At 42.5% G+C, this 17,181-nt stretch overlaps 1 protein-coding gene across 1 annotated transcript in view; it reads left to right on the top strand.

Annotated features, from left to right (window-relative positions):
• Window positions 1-17,181, top strand: part of GMIP (GEM interacting protein) — a 91,743-nt gene continuing 74,562 nt past the window's right edge. Inside the window, exons 1-2 of the mRNA XM_055003687.1 lie at window positions 1-992; window positions 8,977-9,114. Coding sequence (XP_054859662.1) covers window positions 749-992; window positions 8,977-9,114 — 382 coding nt within the window. The 5' untranslated portion in view covers window positions 1-748. The remainder of the gene's footprint in view (window positions 993-8,976; window positions 9,115-17,181) is intronic.

The raw sequence follows: 17,181 nt of genomic DNA, 5'->3' as shown, positions 1-17,181 counted from the left end.
TGTACTGACACTTCCGAGTCTAGTGTCCTTGAAGGGGATTTGAACTGAGGGACAGGCAAACATTTGACTGGACATGTCTGGATTTCTTGCGGTACAATTTTCCACAGAGAGAGGTGAGGATTCAGTTCTCCAGGGTGACCAAAAACAAACATGGCAACTTGTCTCTCAAGAAGACCTTATTTCTCAATCAAGGGCACACCTCAGCTCACAAACTTTTGACGGATTTCCATATTGAGGAAGGAGTTTTCGATGGTTTTTAAAGGTGTGTCTGTGTCTTCTTCTGTGTGTGTTTGGAAAACGTGGGGCCTTCTGTGGTGTTGGATCTCTGTTTGAAAGAATTGTCAGATTGGACAGTTACTTTAGAAGGCCACGGGATCCGCTGCCCTGTTCTGAAAGCTGATTCATGACTTCTGTTCTTAAACAGCTCCTGAGAGATGCCTATTGAGATTTGCTCCCCGTCATGATTTGCTCTACAACCACCTTTGATGGAAACTGATTTATTGGGACACTGGCTAGACACTCGGAAAGCAACGAAGATGGGACTTCTTCAGAACCTGAGGACATTGCACTAACAAATGCCACGCTGAAGCCATGGCTACTTGGGAAGGAACTCTTTTGTGTGAGACTTACCTCAACTGTTGGATCTCCTCCTAGGATGCTCCAGGAAAGGGTATGGTAGGGAATTCACTGCTGCCGAAGGGTGGTGGATACCATTTGTGACTCGAATGCTAGTTGCTGGGGTCTGAACATGAGCAAGGCCAGACACCACAATGTCTCCAACTGTGATGTCAGACAGTCACTGGTGGGCAATGGGCTCCCAGCCAGTGATTCGGGCTTTCTGTGTGCCATTTGGGCTTCTGTGCAGAAGTCGGCCTCCGGGGAAGGCACAAGTTGTGTGAAACTCTGCCCTAACCAACTACTTCAAGTCACCAAGTATCTGAGGGAGATTGACGGAAAGTTCCAGAGTTTTCGGGAACTTTTCCAGCGAGATGGTGAGTATTTATTCATATATTTATTTGCCACTTAGCTCTTCCTCCACTGAAGCCAAAGGACACCGTAGTGCCATGGGAAACTGATGAGGTGGGTTATGCTGAACCAAGAAACAGTGACTTACCTAGTGAGTTTCCAGAGAACGAACAGTGATTTGAATATGGGGTTGAGTTGGGAGTTCCGCTGTTCAAGACCACCATGGTAGCTGCTGGGCTACACTAGCTCTCAAATTCAAGCACCCAAATTATTCGCATCCAAGTTCTATAAATTACCTGCCTGTATTAATATTTATTTAAATCGATTGGCTGTCTGCCTTGATTCAGAAGAATCAGGACAGGTAACTACATGTTAAACACACCCATCCCATTAATACAAAATGGTCCAGTTAAACAACTGAAAACGTAACTGTCACAACCAACACGGACTTAAGTGCCGTGAAGTCCATTGAAATCAATGAGTTTCAGCAGGCTTAACTCTTCCTTCGATTGCGGACAACTGACTTTGTAACTCACAGTCTTCTAATGGCTGAATCATAGCCTCCACAACCCAGGAAACAGGATTGTCACCTGTTTGCGTTATGAAATATTTGTATTTCAGGTGCACTGCCCATAGAAAAAATGAAACTGTTCTGTAGGGTAATAATTGGCTTGAAAGACCATGAAGCATTAGGGATTTGTGTTTCTGTTTTGTATTAATTAATTAAAGCAAAATGACCAGACATTACTGATTGTTTATATGTTATGTGCCATCAAGTTGCTTCCGACTTATAGCAACCCTATGAATTAATGACCTCGACGACATCCTATCATTGACAGCCTTGCTGAGATCTTGCAAACTGACACTGTGGCTTTTTTTAAATTAAGTCCTGCCATCTCATGTTGGGTCTTCCCTTTTTCCTACTGCCTTACACTTTTCCTAGGATTATTGTCTTTTCCCGAGAGTCCTGTCTTCTCAGCTTCAGTTTGGTCATTTTAGCTTCTAGGGAGAAATTCAGGTTTGATTTATTGTGTATTTCCTTAGTAGTCATTACTTTTGTCTGCAGTCCTGCTTTGGCACTTTTTAAACCTTCATCAGTAGTCATTTCAAGTCTTTGCTGGTTACTGTGGTATCATCTGCATATCACAAAACCATAGAGTTTTCAGTGATTCCTAGACAGGCCTGGACAGTTCCTAGACAGTTCTGTGTTTTCCAGGAAATGAAGTCACACTGGCACACTGGACCCATGCCCCATGCCCCTGTCCCCCATCTTTCAACATCAGATGTTGTCTAATGTCATACAAGTTACAAAAGTCATTTCTGATGGGGCCAGTTCAGAAATGCCTTGCTCTGTCCACACACTTCCAAAAGATTGGCATTCCCCACATCTTGTCAATATGCTGGAGAAAGCTGTGCCTCTCAAATGCCTAGAAAGCTAGCAGGTGTGCAGGGAACCACTATGCCCTCCCCATTCATACCACATCTGGCTCATCATCACATTCAGATGCACATACACAAGAAGCTAGATAAGCCCAGGCATGTTGCTACTATCCTCTAGGGTTACCTTGCCTGGTGCCTCACGGTAACTCAGGTCCCCAGAATTTGTCCCCCTGGTTGTCTTGTATCAGGAACCATGACAGTTAAGAGATTTTTTAAAAAGTTTTCCTAATTCTGATGTTATCCATGTGACATCACAATCCCATGACATCAGAGTCACATGACAGGAAGAGGGGGCATCAGAGTTATAACTTCATTGGAGTTCAAGCCAGGACTGTAGGCAACAGACCAGCAGTGAAATCCTATGCAGTTAACTCCAAGCTGGCTATGGCTATGGAAACGTATGTATTTATTAATTTATTATATTTCTACCCCACTTTTTTCCCTTTTGGGGACCCAAAGTGGCTTACAAAAAAAAGAGCATGTTTTATACATGTTTAAGTACAACACAGTATAAAAAAAGTTTTTTTTATCAAGGACCTCTGCAGATTGCAGTCTTTAAATTTTAAACATTTGTGTGATGCCTCTGCAGCGTCCGCACTAGTCAGTGACAATAAAAAGCATTGCCCTGTAAAATATTGCAGTTAAAACTAAAACAAGAAATATACTTCTAGGAAGAAACTGTCAACTTTCAAGAAGGGTGCCCAGCAAGCTATCACCGAAGTATAATTCATAGTGGACTGGTTTAAATCTGTACACCAAAAATACAATAAAATATGCTAAGTACACAAGATAGCAGCAACCATCTGACAAACTCAACTCCAAAGTACTGACTTAGGATTTTTTATCTCACTATACCTTAATAAAACTTGCAACTCACCACCCATTACAGGTGATACTAGCTTATTCTATTTAATAAAGGTAGGTAAAGGTAGTCCCCTGTGCAAGTACCAAGTCATTACTGACCCATGCGGGACATCGCATCACGATGTTTTCTTGGCAGACTTTTTACGGGGTGGTTTGCCATTGCCTTCCCCACTCATCTACACTTTACCCCCAGGAAACTGGGTACTCATTTTATCAACCTTGGAAGGAGGGAAGGCTGAGTCAACCTCGAGCTGGCTACCTGAACCCGGCTTTCACCGGGATCGAACTCAGGTTGTGAGCAGAACTTGGGCTGTAGTACTGCAGCTTACCACTCTGCGCCTTTTTTTCCTGATCAGATTTGGGTTTTGCCAGGGCTTTTTTTCTGGGAAAACAGGTAGTGGAACTCAGTGGTGGACTTCAAGACCGCACAATGACATCACTTTGGGTCAGCTGGAGCAAGGGGGGAGTTTTTTTAAAGTTTAAATTGCCCTCGGTGAAAATGATCACATGGCCGGTGGCCCCGCCCCCTGATCTGCAGACAGAGGGGAGTTTAGATTGCCCTCCGTGCTGCTTGGCAGCACAGAGGGCAATCTAAACTCCCCTCTGTCTGGAGATCAGGGGGCGGGGCCACCGGCCATGTGATCATTTTTAAGAGGTGCTGGAACTCCGTTCCACAGCATTCCCGCTGAAAAAAAGCCCTGGGTTTTGCTTATTGTACTCTACACATCCTGTATTTTATGACCTCATGACCCTGCTGTTCATCGGCTTGTTTGTTTGTTTCAAACCTTTTTGTGAACATTAATGCAAAGCGAGGATCCGCTCACGACATTTGCAGAAACGAGCTCTAGTCCGCGAAACTATGCTGCAGTAAAATGTGATTGGTCTTTAAAGTGCGACAACAAGACTGATTATTTTTGCATAGATAAAAAAAATAAAGTTCCTATTCAAACAACATTATGAATGAAGAATTTAGAAAAAGATGCACAACTTTCTTTTTTAAAGGGAAATAGCCCACTCCAAAATGCCTGGGTGAAGACCAAAGAGAGGAGTTTTGGGAATGCCAGGTTCAAAGAAGAGGAACCCGGCTTCTTTTTAGGCCTCCGAAAAGAATATGAGACATGGCCAGCAGGTGGCGCTCTCAAACAAGTGATGCTATTCCTGGCTGTTTGTAGATGCATCATAAGAAAACCTCATACTACATCATAAGGAAGTCCTGTAGCATTAGGCTGGATTTCCAAAGTTGATCCAATCTAACCGTAATTTGGTGGCACACAGCAGTGGCGTACAGCACTGGTGTACAGATTTAATAAGAGTAATAACAACAAACAACAACAACAACATTCGATTTATATACTGCCCTTCTGGGCAACTTAACACCCACTCAGAGTGGTTTACAAAGTATATTATTATTCTCCCCACAACGATCATTTTGTGAGGTGGGTGGTGCTGAGAGAGCTCTGAGACAGCTGTGACTGACCCAAGGTCACCCAGCTGCCTTCAAGTGGAGAAGTGGGGAATCATACCTGGCTCTCCAGATTAGAGTCCTGCCGCTCTTAACCACCACCACCAAAACAGCTTAAATCCACTGGGAATTACATAACAGGTGAGACACAAACGTAGCCCATGTGGGGTGCAGGGTTTTCATAACAATTACTAAGAATTTGCTCTCCCTCCATCCTAGTAACGCTGCTACAACATTTCATTGTTTATCTCTGAGTTTTACAGTTACTGTGGCAGTATACTCAACAGTATTGTTACAATTTCCAACTTATATTGGAATTATTATTTGTGCATATTTGTGTTTGAAAGCCGTAGCAACAGAATTTACTCTTAACAATAAATACTACTGTCATTTGTGTCCTCAAAACTTACCATAAACAGGACTCATTTCGAGGGGGAATGCGCAGGAATGCAGTTCTGGTAGTTCCCCCAAGAGGTCACATGTCAGGTGGCCCCACCCACCTGACTCTCGGCCATTTTGGGCTTGTTTCGGCCTGGATTGGGGCCAAAATGGCCTGGATCGGGCCTCTGATGGGTGGTGGATCACTCTCCCGCTCATCAGCGGCCTGATCCTGACCATTTTGAGCCCCTTTTCAGCCATTTTCAGTCCCTTTTTGCCATTATGGGCTCAATTTCAGCCCTGAATGGCCAGGATTGGGTCCAAAACAGCCAGAATAAGTGATGTCAGGGCGTGTGGCATATGCAAATCTGTCACACTACTGACACACTTCCAGTGATGGCAAGAGGCATGGCATATGTTCATGAGTTATGCTAATGAGTTATTTTAATGAGTTCCTGCAGCACTTTTTCTACGAAATGACCCCTGACCATAAATGATAAAATATAACAACCGAATGCCTGTAAACGTATAATTTCAGATGGGTATCTGACAAAGGTACCTTTCAAAAAGCTCATACCCTGAAAATCTAGTTGGTCTCCAAGGTGCTACTGGACCCGAATCTTAGTAAACATATAAGCAGTCTTCTTGAAATAAGGTTTCAGAAGGGTTGCCATGTTCGTCTCATAGTAAAACAAATCTGAGTCCACTAACACTTTAAAGATAGGAGTGCCAGCCTCCAGGTGGTGGCTGAAGATCTCCTGGAATTAACTGACCGCCAGGCCACAGAGATCAGTTCACCTGGAGAAAAGGGTTGCTTTGGAGGGTGGACTCTATGGCATTATACCATTCTGAGGCCCCTCCCCTCCCCCAAACCCTGCCCTTTCCAGGCTCCACCCCCAAAATCTCCAGGAATTTCCAGACCTGGAGCTGGCAACCCTATTTAGAGACCCAACAAAATTGTGCAGGGCACAAGCTTTTCTGAGGCAAAGCTTACTCTGTGAGATCCAAAAAGCGTACAAAAAAAGTGTCAAATACGAAAATATCTAACGAAGTGAGCCTTGATCCACGCAAGCTGACATCCTGGAAAATTTTGTTGGCATTTTAGGTGCAACTGGACTCACGTTGTTTGTTCTCAAAGCAAGTGGGCTATTTTCCCCTATCATTGTGGGACCTGGGTACTTTAACAAAGTGATTGATGGGACATAAGGTCCAGATGTTGAACAACACTGGTTCGTTTAGCACGGGGCCTCACGAACAGCTTGTTCGCAAACAGCTGATTGGGCTGTTCGTGGCTTTTTTAAGTTTGTATTGCTGTTCGTGCCCATCTCTAGATATGACTGAACACCATCTGGTGCAGACATTACCAGGAGGCATGTGGGGGCAGTGAAGACCCCATGACTTACATACGTATCAGCAGACATGTTCTGTTACATCGGATGTGCGTCTGCCCTCGGTTTGCCAATCTCACAGGTAGCTATTGAAAAATTTGATGCTCAGGAGGTATCCTGGGATACAACACTGGCTCCTTTCATGCATGTTGGATAATGCGCTTTCAATGCACATTAGCAAATCACTTAGAATGTGAAACAGGAAAATCTACTTGCAAACGATTGCTAAAGTGTATTAGAAAGTATGTTATCCAACATGTGTGAAAGCACCCATTGCTGGTGGCCTGGTTTTCTTCAATTACTCATCGAGACATTGGATCGCCTCTAAAGAAAGTTATGTCTTAAAACTCTGAGTGTAGATTATTTTTTTAATGGAAATACATGGTATAAGGAAAACACTGAGCTCTCAAGCTTGTAAGATAAATGCAGGGTGGGGGGCAAAGCACAGGCAGGGGACATTTGGCGGATGGAGAAAGGGGGTATTTAACCCTTCTTCTGCTTGCCAGTTCTCCCCTGCAAATGCCCTCTGTCTGTTTTAATCAATGGTCTCCCAGGGCAGGCTTCAAAACCTGAAAATAAACCTGACTTGAGCATTTGCAACGGAGAATCTGTGATTGCAAAAAAAGTTGAATGTCTCTCCCTCCTGTTCATTCTTTTGGCACATATGTAGGTGTTATTAATTTTAACAATATGTCCCATGAACATATTGGCCCAGTCCTTCGGAAGTGGCTCACGCCGACATGACCGCTAATTAAAACCGCATGTAAAAAACTAAAACAATTGTTACAATATTGCTAACAGCAAAATCAAGGATCGATCCATTACGAAGAGACAGGAAAGAGGAGGAAAGAGTCAACACAATCAGCAAAAAAGTCTGAGTGAGTAGAAAGACTAGGCAACCAGGTGAGCAGCAGCGGGGAGAGGGTTTCAGAGGCAAGGCACCACCACAGAAAAGTCCCTGTGCCTAGTCACAGCATCTCTGCAGGTAGTGGACACATATAGGTGGGTCTCGGACAGATATTTTAATTCGCAGGCAGGCTCCAACAGGAGCAAGTGGTCTCTTAAATATCATGACTGCAAACTGTTTAAGGTTTTATGAGTCATGCCTAACTCTTTGAATTATGCTTGGAAGAGCGCTGGCAACCCCCACAGCTTTTTTATTTTTTTTGCAGGGCAAGTGTGAAGTGTTTTCAACAGTTTGTGGTCAATAGGCAGCCTTTCTGCAGCATGTTCCACTAAGCTCTCAAACAGTCTTCAATGGCAGCCTCACGTATAGCCCACTGCAGTTGTCCGACTACTGTCTATCCCCCCTTTCATTTTTCAGTTCTCAAGAAACTGTCGTTTGCCAACATAACAAATCGTTCCAAAGGAGCAGTTTGGTATGGTGGTTAAGAGCGCAGGACTCTAATCTGGAGAGCCGGGTTTGATTCTCCACTCCTCCGCTTGAAGCCAGCTGGGTGATCTTGGGTCGGTCACTTAAGAACGGCAGGACTCTAATTTGGAGAGCCAGGCTTGATTCCCCACTCCTCCGCTTGAAGCCAGCTGGGTGACCTTGGGTCAGTCACAGCTCTCTCAGAGCTCTCTCAGCCCCACCCACCTCACAGGATGTTTTGTTGTGGGGATAATAATGGCATTCTTTGTAAACCGCTCTGAGCGGGTGTTAAGTCATCCTGAAGGGCGGTATATAAATCGAATGTTGTTGTTGTTATTTTGTGCTATGGAGACAATTTCCGCTCAATTAATCTTTTGAAGACTATGGGTAAAAAGGACAACTCGGGCTGCATCTACACATTGTCCTTTTTTGCACAGGCGATTTTTGCGGCTTTTGGCCCCATACCTCTTCAGGTTTTCTTCTGAATTCTAGACGATTAATTTCCTCTTCAGATTTCAATGTGGCGTTTCAAGGGTTCTCTTCCGAGTTTTCTGCCTGCGCTTTTTCTGTGCAGGGTGAAAACTCGGAAGAGAACCCTTGAAACGCCACATTGAAATCTGAAGAGGAAATTAATCGTCTAGAATTCAGAAGAAAACCTGAGGAGGTATGGGCCAAGAGTGGCAAAAATTGCCCGTGCAAAAAAGGCCATTGTTGGGTATTGTGCTATCGTTGCACTAGAGCAATTGTTTGCCGCTGTATTTTCTCTTGTATACTAGCCACTGCCAGTTCAGCTGCAAGTGATTGCTATAGTGTACGGTTGCTGTCCTCCAGGTAGAATCTAGAGATCTCCCTGAATTACAAAGCTCACTTCCCTTACCGAGAAAATGGTTACTGTGGATGATGGACCCTCTCCTTTCCAAACTTTGGACACCCCAGGCTCCACCCCCAAATCTCCAGGAATTTTCCAACATGGAGTTGGTAACCCTATATATGATGTGTGGATGCAGCCTTAGTTTTGAAAATCAGTTGGAGGTAACTGTGTGGGCCTAATGCCCTTCTGCCGAATACTAGGTTGGACATCTTATCGCCTGTAATTTTGTTTGTAGGTGTTATACGCTCAGGCCCTGTTGAAGTTAAGCTGGCTAGCCTACTCCAGGCGGTCTCATCTTTTCTCAGCAAGTACACAGCCATGAACTGTAAAGCCATCCATCCAGCCACGGCTTCTCTCATCTCCTGTGTAAACGGTAAGCGTCTCACCTCAGACATTGACAAACCATCCCGAACAACATTTTTAGATCGTTCCCAGAGGATGGTGCAACCATATGCAACAGGAAACCAGTGGTGGAATATCAGACTAGGATCCGGTACACCCAAGTTCAATCTGCCATGGAAACTTGCTGATTGACCTTGGGCCAATCACCTACTCTCAGTCTTTCCTACCTCAAAGGGTTGTTGTGAGGATAAAAAAATGTAAGACAGGAGAACTTTGTACACTGCCCTGAGCCCCTTGGAGGAAAGGTGGGTTAAAAATGCGTGCCAGGGAGGTCAGAGCAAGATAAATTAGTGGTGCTGCTGGCAGATAAGGATAAACAGATTACAATGCAAGTGGCAAAGTTTGTAACATCGGTAAACAAAACGCAGTTAAGACTATTGAAGTAAGTTTTATTCTAAAGGTAACAATAAATTCCTCTTAGTAGGACTTATTACACTACGTTATATGCTGTATGGATTTTATGGATTTAGAATTCTAGATGGAGTTTTGTTAACTTGGGTTTAAATTTTAGGATGTAGTAATTTGTATTAATAATATTGTACTTTTTTTGTTATTTGCTACGGCTGTGCTGAAGCAATAAAGTCTATTGGATATTGGGTTAAAAAGGAACTGGACAGATAGATCCAAACAGCAACAAAGATGGTAAAACTGTTTTTGGACTGTACCACTGTAGACATGAGGATGGGGGGCCTGAATGGTAGGATGCTTTTTCATGGGAAAATATATTCCCTGACATACCATAATAGTATTCTGTGGAGAAGAATAGGTTGAAACTAATTTCCCTAGCCTCCAGTCTTCTGTGTATAGGAGATCTGTGTGTATGTTGGGGGAGGGGGTATGCAATCAGTCTATTCACACAGACACAAAAACACACACAGGCCAGGTGCCACCATTGAGGCCGTGAGGCGGGGGTCACGGGCGCCGTGGGGCCGGAGGGGGTGCCAGAGGGGGTGCCAGGGTGGAGGCGCGCACCCCGGAGCTGGCGTGCCTGGCCTGTGCCGCCGCCACCGGCCAGCCCCACACCGCCGCCACACACCCATGGGCGGGCGCAGCAGCCGTGGGCCAGAGACGGCAGGCCACCGAGGTGGCATGCGGAACGTAGGCAGCCTCTTTGCGACGCCCGAGCCACCCGCCGGCCAATGGCCCCGGCTTTACTGCATAATGATGTCATCACGTGACGATGTCATCACGCAGTGTGTGCTCTACGTGCGCATGCACAAGAGGGTGGCCGCAGGCGCCAGAAACCCTGGCGCCGGTGGTGCACACACACCTCTGCATCCAAAAGTGGAAGAGTCCTGAAACACTTTCTACACCCTGTCCTGCTTCTGTTTGAATGTGTCCAAAGTAAAATGCGTGAAGGCAGGTTGTTGCCCAGGGTGCCCAAATAAACACTCTAATTTCTGGATCCATATGGCATTCACTCTGCACTGATTCTCTGGAAGTAATCTCCATCTAAAAAAATTTGACTGTGTTTATAAAAGAGTGCAGGAGTGGGAGGATGTGTGGATTTTAGCATGTTGGCAAATATGTTGTGGAAGGCTGTTACAAAAAGGTTTTTTTGTGGCTTAGAAAATGCAGAAGTGGAGGCAGAGCTGCCTTCCTCTTTGTGACTCAGTCATTTGCCACATCAGTTTGCAGTTTTTCCTATCAACAGAGCAACTCATATTTAGAGTCCAGTCCTGTGAAAGTGCAACGTAGATTAGTTTGCTGTATAAAACCTAAACAAGAAACCCTTTAATTGTATCCTAAGAGGCTATTTTCCCTGTATTGCTGATATGTTTATGGAATCTGTGCCAATGAGGGAGGCTGCATGCATATGGTCTGAATTCTCTGCTTTGTTTTTATCACCACTGCAGCATGGGCATTGTCAACAGAGTTTCCACACTTAGGAGATTTCCGTGCACTTTCTCATCCTTTTTCTTTAATTTTTCCCTTCCACAATGCTTCACGGCGACTTTGCATAGGCTCTTTGAGGGTGTGGTTGCCACAGCTACAGTGTGATTTACTCCCCCGTCTTATTTCTTTGTGCATGCACTATACTGATATATCACCATATACCATTATCGTGCATCCTTTCAGGTAGAATCTGCACCAATATTTACTTTTTCAAACAAATACTGAAAGTTTAGAACAAGGAAGGAACTCTGGTAGTGCTGCAATGTGAATGGATTGCACAGCAGAAGCACAAAATTTGGTATATAAGCCATTGTGGGTCAGTGGTCAAAGAAGAGGACTAAGACTGGGCTGGGGAATTCTGGGTTCAAATCCCTGTTAAAAACCACTTGGTGATGATGGGCTCATAACTTTCTCTCGGGGTTGTTGTGAGGATAAAATGAAGTCATTCTCTGCTGGGGAATCTCTCTCTTTTGCAAAAAGCCTCGGCTCGGGTCTTCCTCCAGGAACTTGGGGTGGGGGAGGGGGGATGTAACAGAAGGCCGGAAATCCAGGGTGGCTTTTTGCGAGAGAGAGAATCCACGATGCTATTCACCACTGGGGAGAAGAGCGGTGAGGAGGATTCTCTCTCTTTCTCTTGTAAAAAGCTGCCTTGGACTTCCAGCCTCCTGTTGCATCCCCCTACCCCCACCCCCAAGCTTCCAGAGGAAAACCCGAGCTGGGGCTTTCTGCAAGAGAGAGAGAGAGAGAGAATCCCTCCCATTGTCCTTCCCCTGGCAGAGAATCGCATCAAGCAGCTGTTCTTTGTAAGACTGCTCTACCCAGGGAACTTTGCAGGACCTGACACGTGAAGAACACGTGTCTGGCGTCTCGTGTAGTTTGGCACTCAGTCAAAGTGTGCTTGTATACCGTGTGGATGGGAAGCTGTGCATTTTGCAGGCCCCACCCACACTGGCACCATTTGCTTTACCTCAGCCCTCTATAGCTGCCATTCTCCCCTCCCCCTTCAGAAGGCTTTTGGAAGGGGGCTTTAGAAAGGAAACGGTAATGGCTATACAGAGAGACAGCAATTGCTGATTATTTGAAAAAGCCTGCTGTTGGTGCAAGAGGGAAATAGCAGCCCCAAGGAGTTGAGGCAAAGAAATGTGGGGAGAACCTCCATATGGACACTCCATTGCTGCTGCATTTGCTGTGATAATCAGAGCTCCACAGCTAATCATTGCTCCATAGAAGCAACCATATACACATCGATAAAAGGGTGGCAAGAATGCAGTGTGATTCCCCCCCCCACAAGCTATAGCAATATTTTTTTTTTTTTTTGAAAAATTTTTTATTGGGTTAGAACATTATTATTTTTACATTACATTCAATTTTCCCCTAATTTTTCGTTTCTAACCCCCTCCCTTTCCCCCCCTTTTGTTGACTTCCAACAGCTTTCCCACCCTCTGTCCCTTTTCCCTTACTTCTATAAAATTCATCTGTCTAAAACAAATATACATTCTCCATTATATTAAGCAGTACATCTTTAACTCCTTTACTTATTATACACCCAAACCGTACGTCTTTAGATAACCAATTTATCCCATTTTCCAGTTTTGAATATTTCTATATATCATAAACCTATACATCGTAAACCATAAAAATTTCCCACATTTAAATCAAACAATTTGATTTATTCTCTATATATTACTCATTTCATCTTTTTATGGTAATTCTATCTAACTTATCACATAATCAATCAATTTAACTCTTCTATGCATTCAGTTTGGTGCATATAAATCTTATCAGAAAAAGAAAATATTGTTAGTTACTCAATCCTCATGTTTAAACCTTATCATTAATTATTCTCTATCAGTATTCTATCACTTAATCTTTACATATCTATATATATCTCGATCAATTAATCTAACTGCTTATAAATTCACATTTCTCTTCCTCCCCCGGTAAAGTCACCCCTCTCTTTTATACTTTTATTATACTTCAGTAGTTCTCAAACTGCCACAGTTTTCCTCCCACCTCCCATTTCTTCTCCAGATATTGTTTCAGCTTCTCCCAGTCTGTGTTAAACTGCCCTGAGTCCAGATCTCTCAGTTTTCTTGTCATCTTGTCCATTTCAGCCATGTACAGCAATTTGTAGATCCAATCTTCAATAGTTGGCACTTCTTGTACTTTCCATTTCTGCGCATACAAAAGTCTAGCTGCTGCAGTCATATAAAATATCATCGTCCTATGATGGGCTGGAATTCCCTCCATTCCCAAGTTTAGCAGCAGGAGTTCTGGGTTCTTATTTATTTGAAACTGTAAAATTTCACTCATTTCTCTTATTATTTCCCCCCAGAACTGCCTAGCTACCTCACACGACCACCACATATGATAGAGGGAGCCCTCATGTTTCTTACATTTCCAGCATTTGTTAGATGTATTCAAATTCCCTAGCGCAATCTTCTTTGGTGTCATGTACCAACGACAGATCATTTTGAAAATGTTCTCTTTAATATTAATACATGTCGTTGTCTTCATTGTAGTTTTCCACAAGTATTCCCATGCCTCTATTGTTATTTCTTTATTAAAGTTTATAGCCCATTTCACCATCTGTGTTTTAACTATCTCATCCTCAGTATACCATTTCAACAGTACTTGATATACCTTAGATATTCTTTTCTTGTCTTCTTTAAGAAGGGTCTGCTCTAGTTCCGAGTTCTCTGTTCGTATGCCCCCTTTTGCAAAGTCCGAGTTGTATAAGTCTCTAATCTGTCTATACTGAAACCAATCATAGTTAGGTGATAGTTCCTCTTGCGTCTTTATTCTAAGTTTAGATACTTCAATCTTAGTTATTTCTTTGTACGTTAAACATTGTTGTTCATTATCCACAGCTCTCGGATCTATCACCTCATATGGAACCACCCACAAGGGGGTTCCTTCTTGTAGGTAAGTTCTGTACTTCTTCCAGATTGTATATAGACTTCTCCTTACAAAATGATGCAGGAACATCGAGTTGACCTTTACTTTGTCATGCCATAGGTATGCGTGCCATCCAAAAATTTTTTTATATCCCTCTAGGGCTAATAGTTTCTTATTCTTTAATGTCATCCAGTCTTTTAGCCAAACTAGGCAGATTGCATCATGGTAAAGTCTCAGATTGGGCAGTTGCATTCCGCCTCTCTCCTTTGCATCTTGTAGAACTTTTACTTTCACTCGAGGCTTCTTGCCTGCCCAAACAAAATCTGATATTTTCCTCTGCCATTTTTCAAATTGTTTAGAGTCTCTGATGATTGGTATTGTCTGTAACAAAAACATTACTCTTGGTAACACGTTCATCTTAACTGCTGCAATCCTGCCCAACCATGACAAATTCAGTCTATTCCACTTGATCAAGTCTCTCTCTATCTGAGTCCATAATTTTTCATAATTATTCTTGAACAAATCTATATTTTTTGCAGTCAGCTCAACTCCCAAATATTTCACTTTACTAGTTACTTCACAGTCCGTTGTTTCCATTAACAATTGTTGTTTCTGCTTAGTCATGTTTTTACATAGTATCTTTGACTTCTTTTTGTTAATGAAGAAACCTGCCAAATCACCAAACTCCTTGATCTTATCTATCACTTTTGGCATGTTCTCCAATGGATCTTCTACAATTAACATTATGTCATCTGCAAATGCTCTAACCTTGTATGAATAGTCCTTTATTTTTATTCCTCGTATTTCCTCATCTTGTCGTATTTGTATCATCAGAATCTCCAATACTAAAATGAACAACAATGGAGATAACGGGCAACCTTGTCTTGTTCCTTTACTAATCGTCAATTTCTTGGTCAATTCATCATTCACTACAATTGCTGCAGTCTGGTCTCTATAAATTTCTTTAATTGCTCTGATGAATCTTTCTCCCAATTGTAGCTTTTCCATAGTGGCAAACAAAAAGTCCCAGTTTAAATTGTCAAACGCTTTTTCAGCGTCTACAAAGAAGAAACCAACCTCTTTATCACAACGCTTGTCATAGTATTCAATAGCATTGATCACTGTCCTTAAATTGTCTCTTATTTGTCTGTCCGGCAAAAAGCCTGCTTGTTCTTCCTCTATGACTTCCGAGAGCCACCCCTTCAGTCTCTCCGCCAATATCTTCGCAAAAATTTTGTAATCATTGTTAAGTAATGATATAGGCCTGTAATTTTTCACGTTAGTCAGATCTTGGCCCTCTTTTGGGATCAATGATATATTCGCTTCGCTCCAAGTATCTGGAATTCTTTGATCCCTGAAAACTCCGTTCATCACCTCTTTTAGGAATGGTGCCAGTTCATTGGCCATTGTCTTATAAAATTTAGCCGTGAGTCCATCTGGCCCTGGCGCCTTTCCTAGATTTGCGGATTGTATTGCCTTACTTATTTCTTCATCAGTTACTTCACTGTTCAACTTGTTTCTCCAAGCTTCCGAAATCTCTGGAAGTTTAGTTTTCTCCAAATATGATGCTATTGATTCTTTGGTTACTTCTTTTTTATTATACAGCTTCGCATAGAATTTATAGAAGGCTCTACTAATGGTAGTCTGCTCCAGGTACGTTTTATTTTCTTCACAGATTTTATTTATTATTTTCTTTTCCCTTTTCTTCTTCAATTGCCATGCCAAATATTTCCCAGGTTTATTAGCACCCTCAAAAGCTTTTTGATTCAGTCTTTTAAGGTTCCACTCCAATTCTTTATTACTCATTGCTGTTAACTGTTCTTGAAGAATTTTGATTTCCTGATGTATTTTCTTTTTCCCTGGTCTCTTTTTTAACTGTGCTTCTTTGGCCTTTATTTTCTCCTCAATCTCTTGTCTCTTCTCCTCTTTCTTTTTCCTTGCTCTGCCATTTAAGTCCATTAGTATGCCCCTTACAACCGCCTTGTACGCGTCCCAAACTTTACTGGTTGGTACTTCTTTATTCACGTTGTATTGTATAAAAAACTTAGTCTCTCTTCTCAATGTTTCCATATTCTCACTTTCCTGTAACAAGTCCTCATTTATTCTCCAGGCTTTCCTTTTTCTCCTTTTTCCAAATTTCCACATAATTGGGTTGTGATCTGAGCCTACCATCGGCATTATTTCTACCTCCTTAGTCCATAACGCTAAGTCCTTTGAGGCCCAGATCATATCAATTCTTGATAATGTAAAATGCCTTGCAGAATAAAAAGTAAACTGTCTGGTTTTAGGATATTCTCTCCTCCATACGTCTTCGAGAGTCTCTTGTTGAATCAACTCAAAAAAAAGCTTTGGCAATAGTCCTCTTTTCTTTTGTGCTTTTGTAGTCTTTTTGTCTAGTTCCAAATCTGTCACTCCATTGAAATCTCCAGCAAGAATTATCTGGTCATATACAAGATCGTCTAGGTGCTTCCTTAAGTCCTCAAAGAAGCTTTCCTTTGCACCGTTAGGTGCATAAAGTCCGACTACCAACACTCTCTTTAAGTTCCAATTACATTCCACTGCTACAAATCTAGCTTCCACATCTCTCATAACAAGTTTTGGCTGCAGCTCCTCTTTTATATACAACACCACTCCTCTTTTTTTCTTGTTGGAAGCCGCTACAAATTCTTTGCCCAATTTTCCAGATTTTAAATATTTTACATCCTGTTTTCTAATATGGGTCTCCTGCAAACAAACAATATCACATTTTTGTTTTAATAGCCAATGAAAAATATTTTTTCTCTTATTCGGTGAGTTTAGTCCATTTACATTCCAAGATAATACTTTACACTCCATATTCATGGTTTTGTTGGTAAGTCTTTTTCATTGTCCTTGATAAATCTCTCCATCTCCCGCTCAGATCTGATGCGTTTTTTTGCCCCTCCAAACTCAAAGGACACTCCTTCCGGTAACTCCCATCTGTATCTGATATTCATGTCCTTCAAAGTCTGAATTAGCACTCTATATTTTTTCCTGTCCAATAACACTGATCTGGGCAGTTCCTTCATTATAATAATCGTCTTGCCATCAATCTCCAATGGATCTTGAAATTGTTTTGTCACAATCCTCTCTTTCATATTTCTAGTTGTAAACTGCACAATCACATCCCTTGGTAGTTTCCTCTGGGTTGCAATTCTCGAGTTCACACGATACGCCACATCTAGGATAGCCACAATTTCCTCCTCCTCCTTCCCCAGGTAATCAG

Source organism: Eublepharis macularius, chromosome 19, assembly GCF_028583425.1.
Source record: "Eublepharis macularius isolate TG4126 chromosome 19, MPM_Emac_v1.0, whole genome shotgun sequence".
In the NCBI taxonomy this organism is placed as follows: domain Eukaryota; kingdom Metazoa; phylum Chordata; class Lepidosauria; order Squamata; family Eublepharidae; genus Eublepharis; species Eublepharis macularius.
This window is presented reverse-complemented; position numbering and strand designations above follow the sequence as displayed.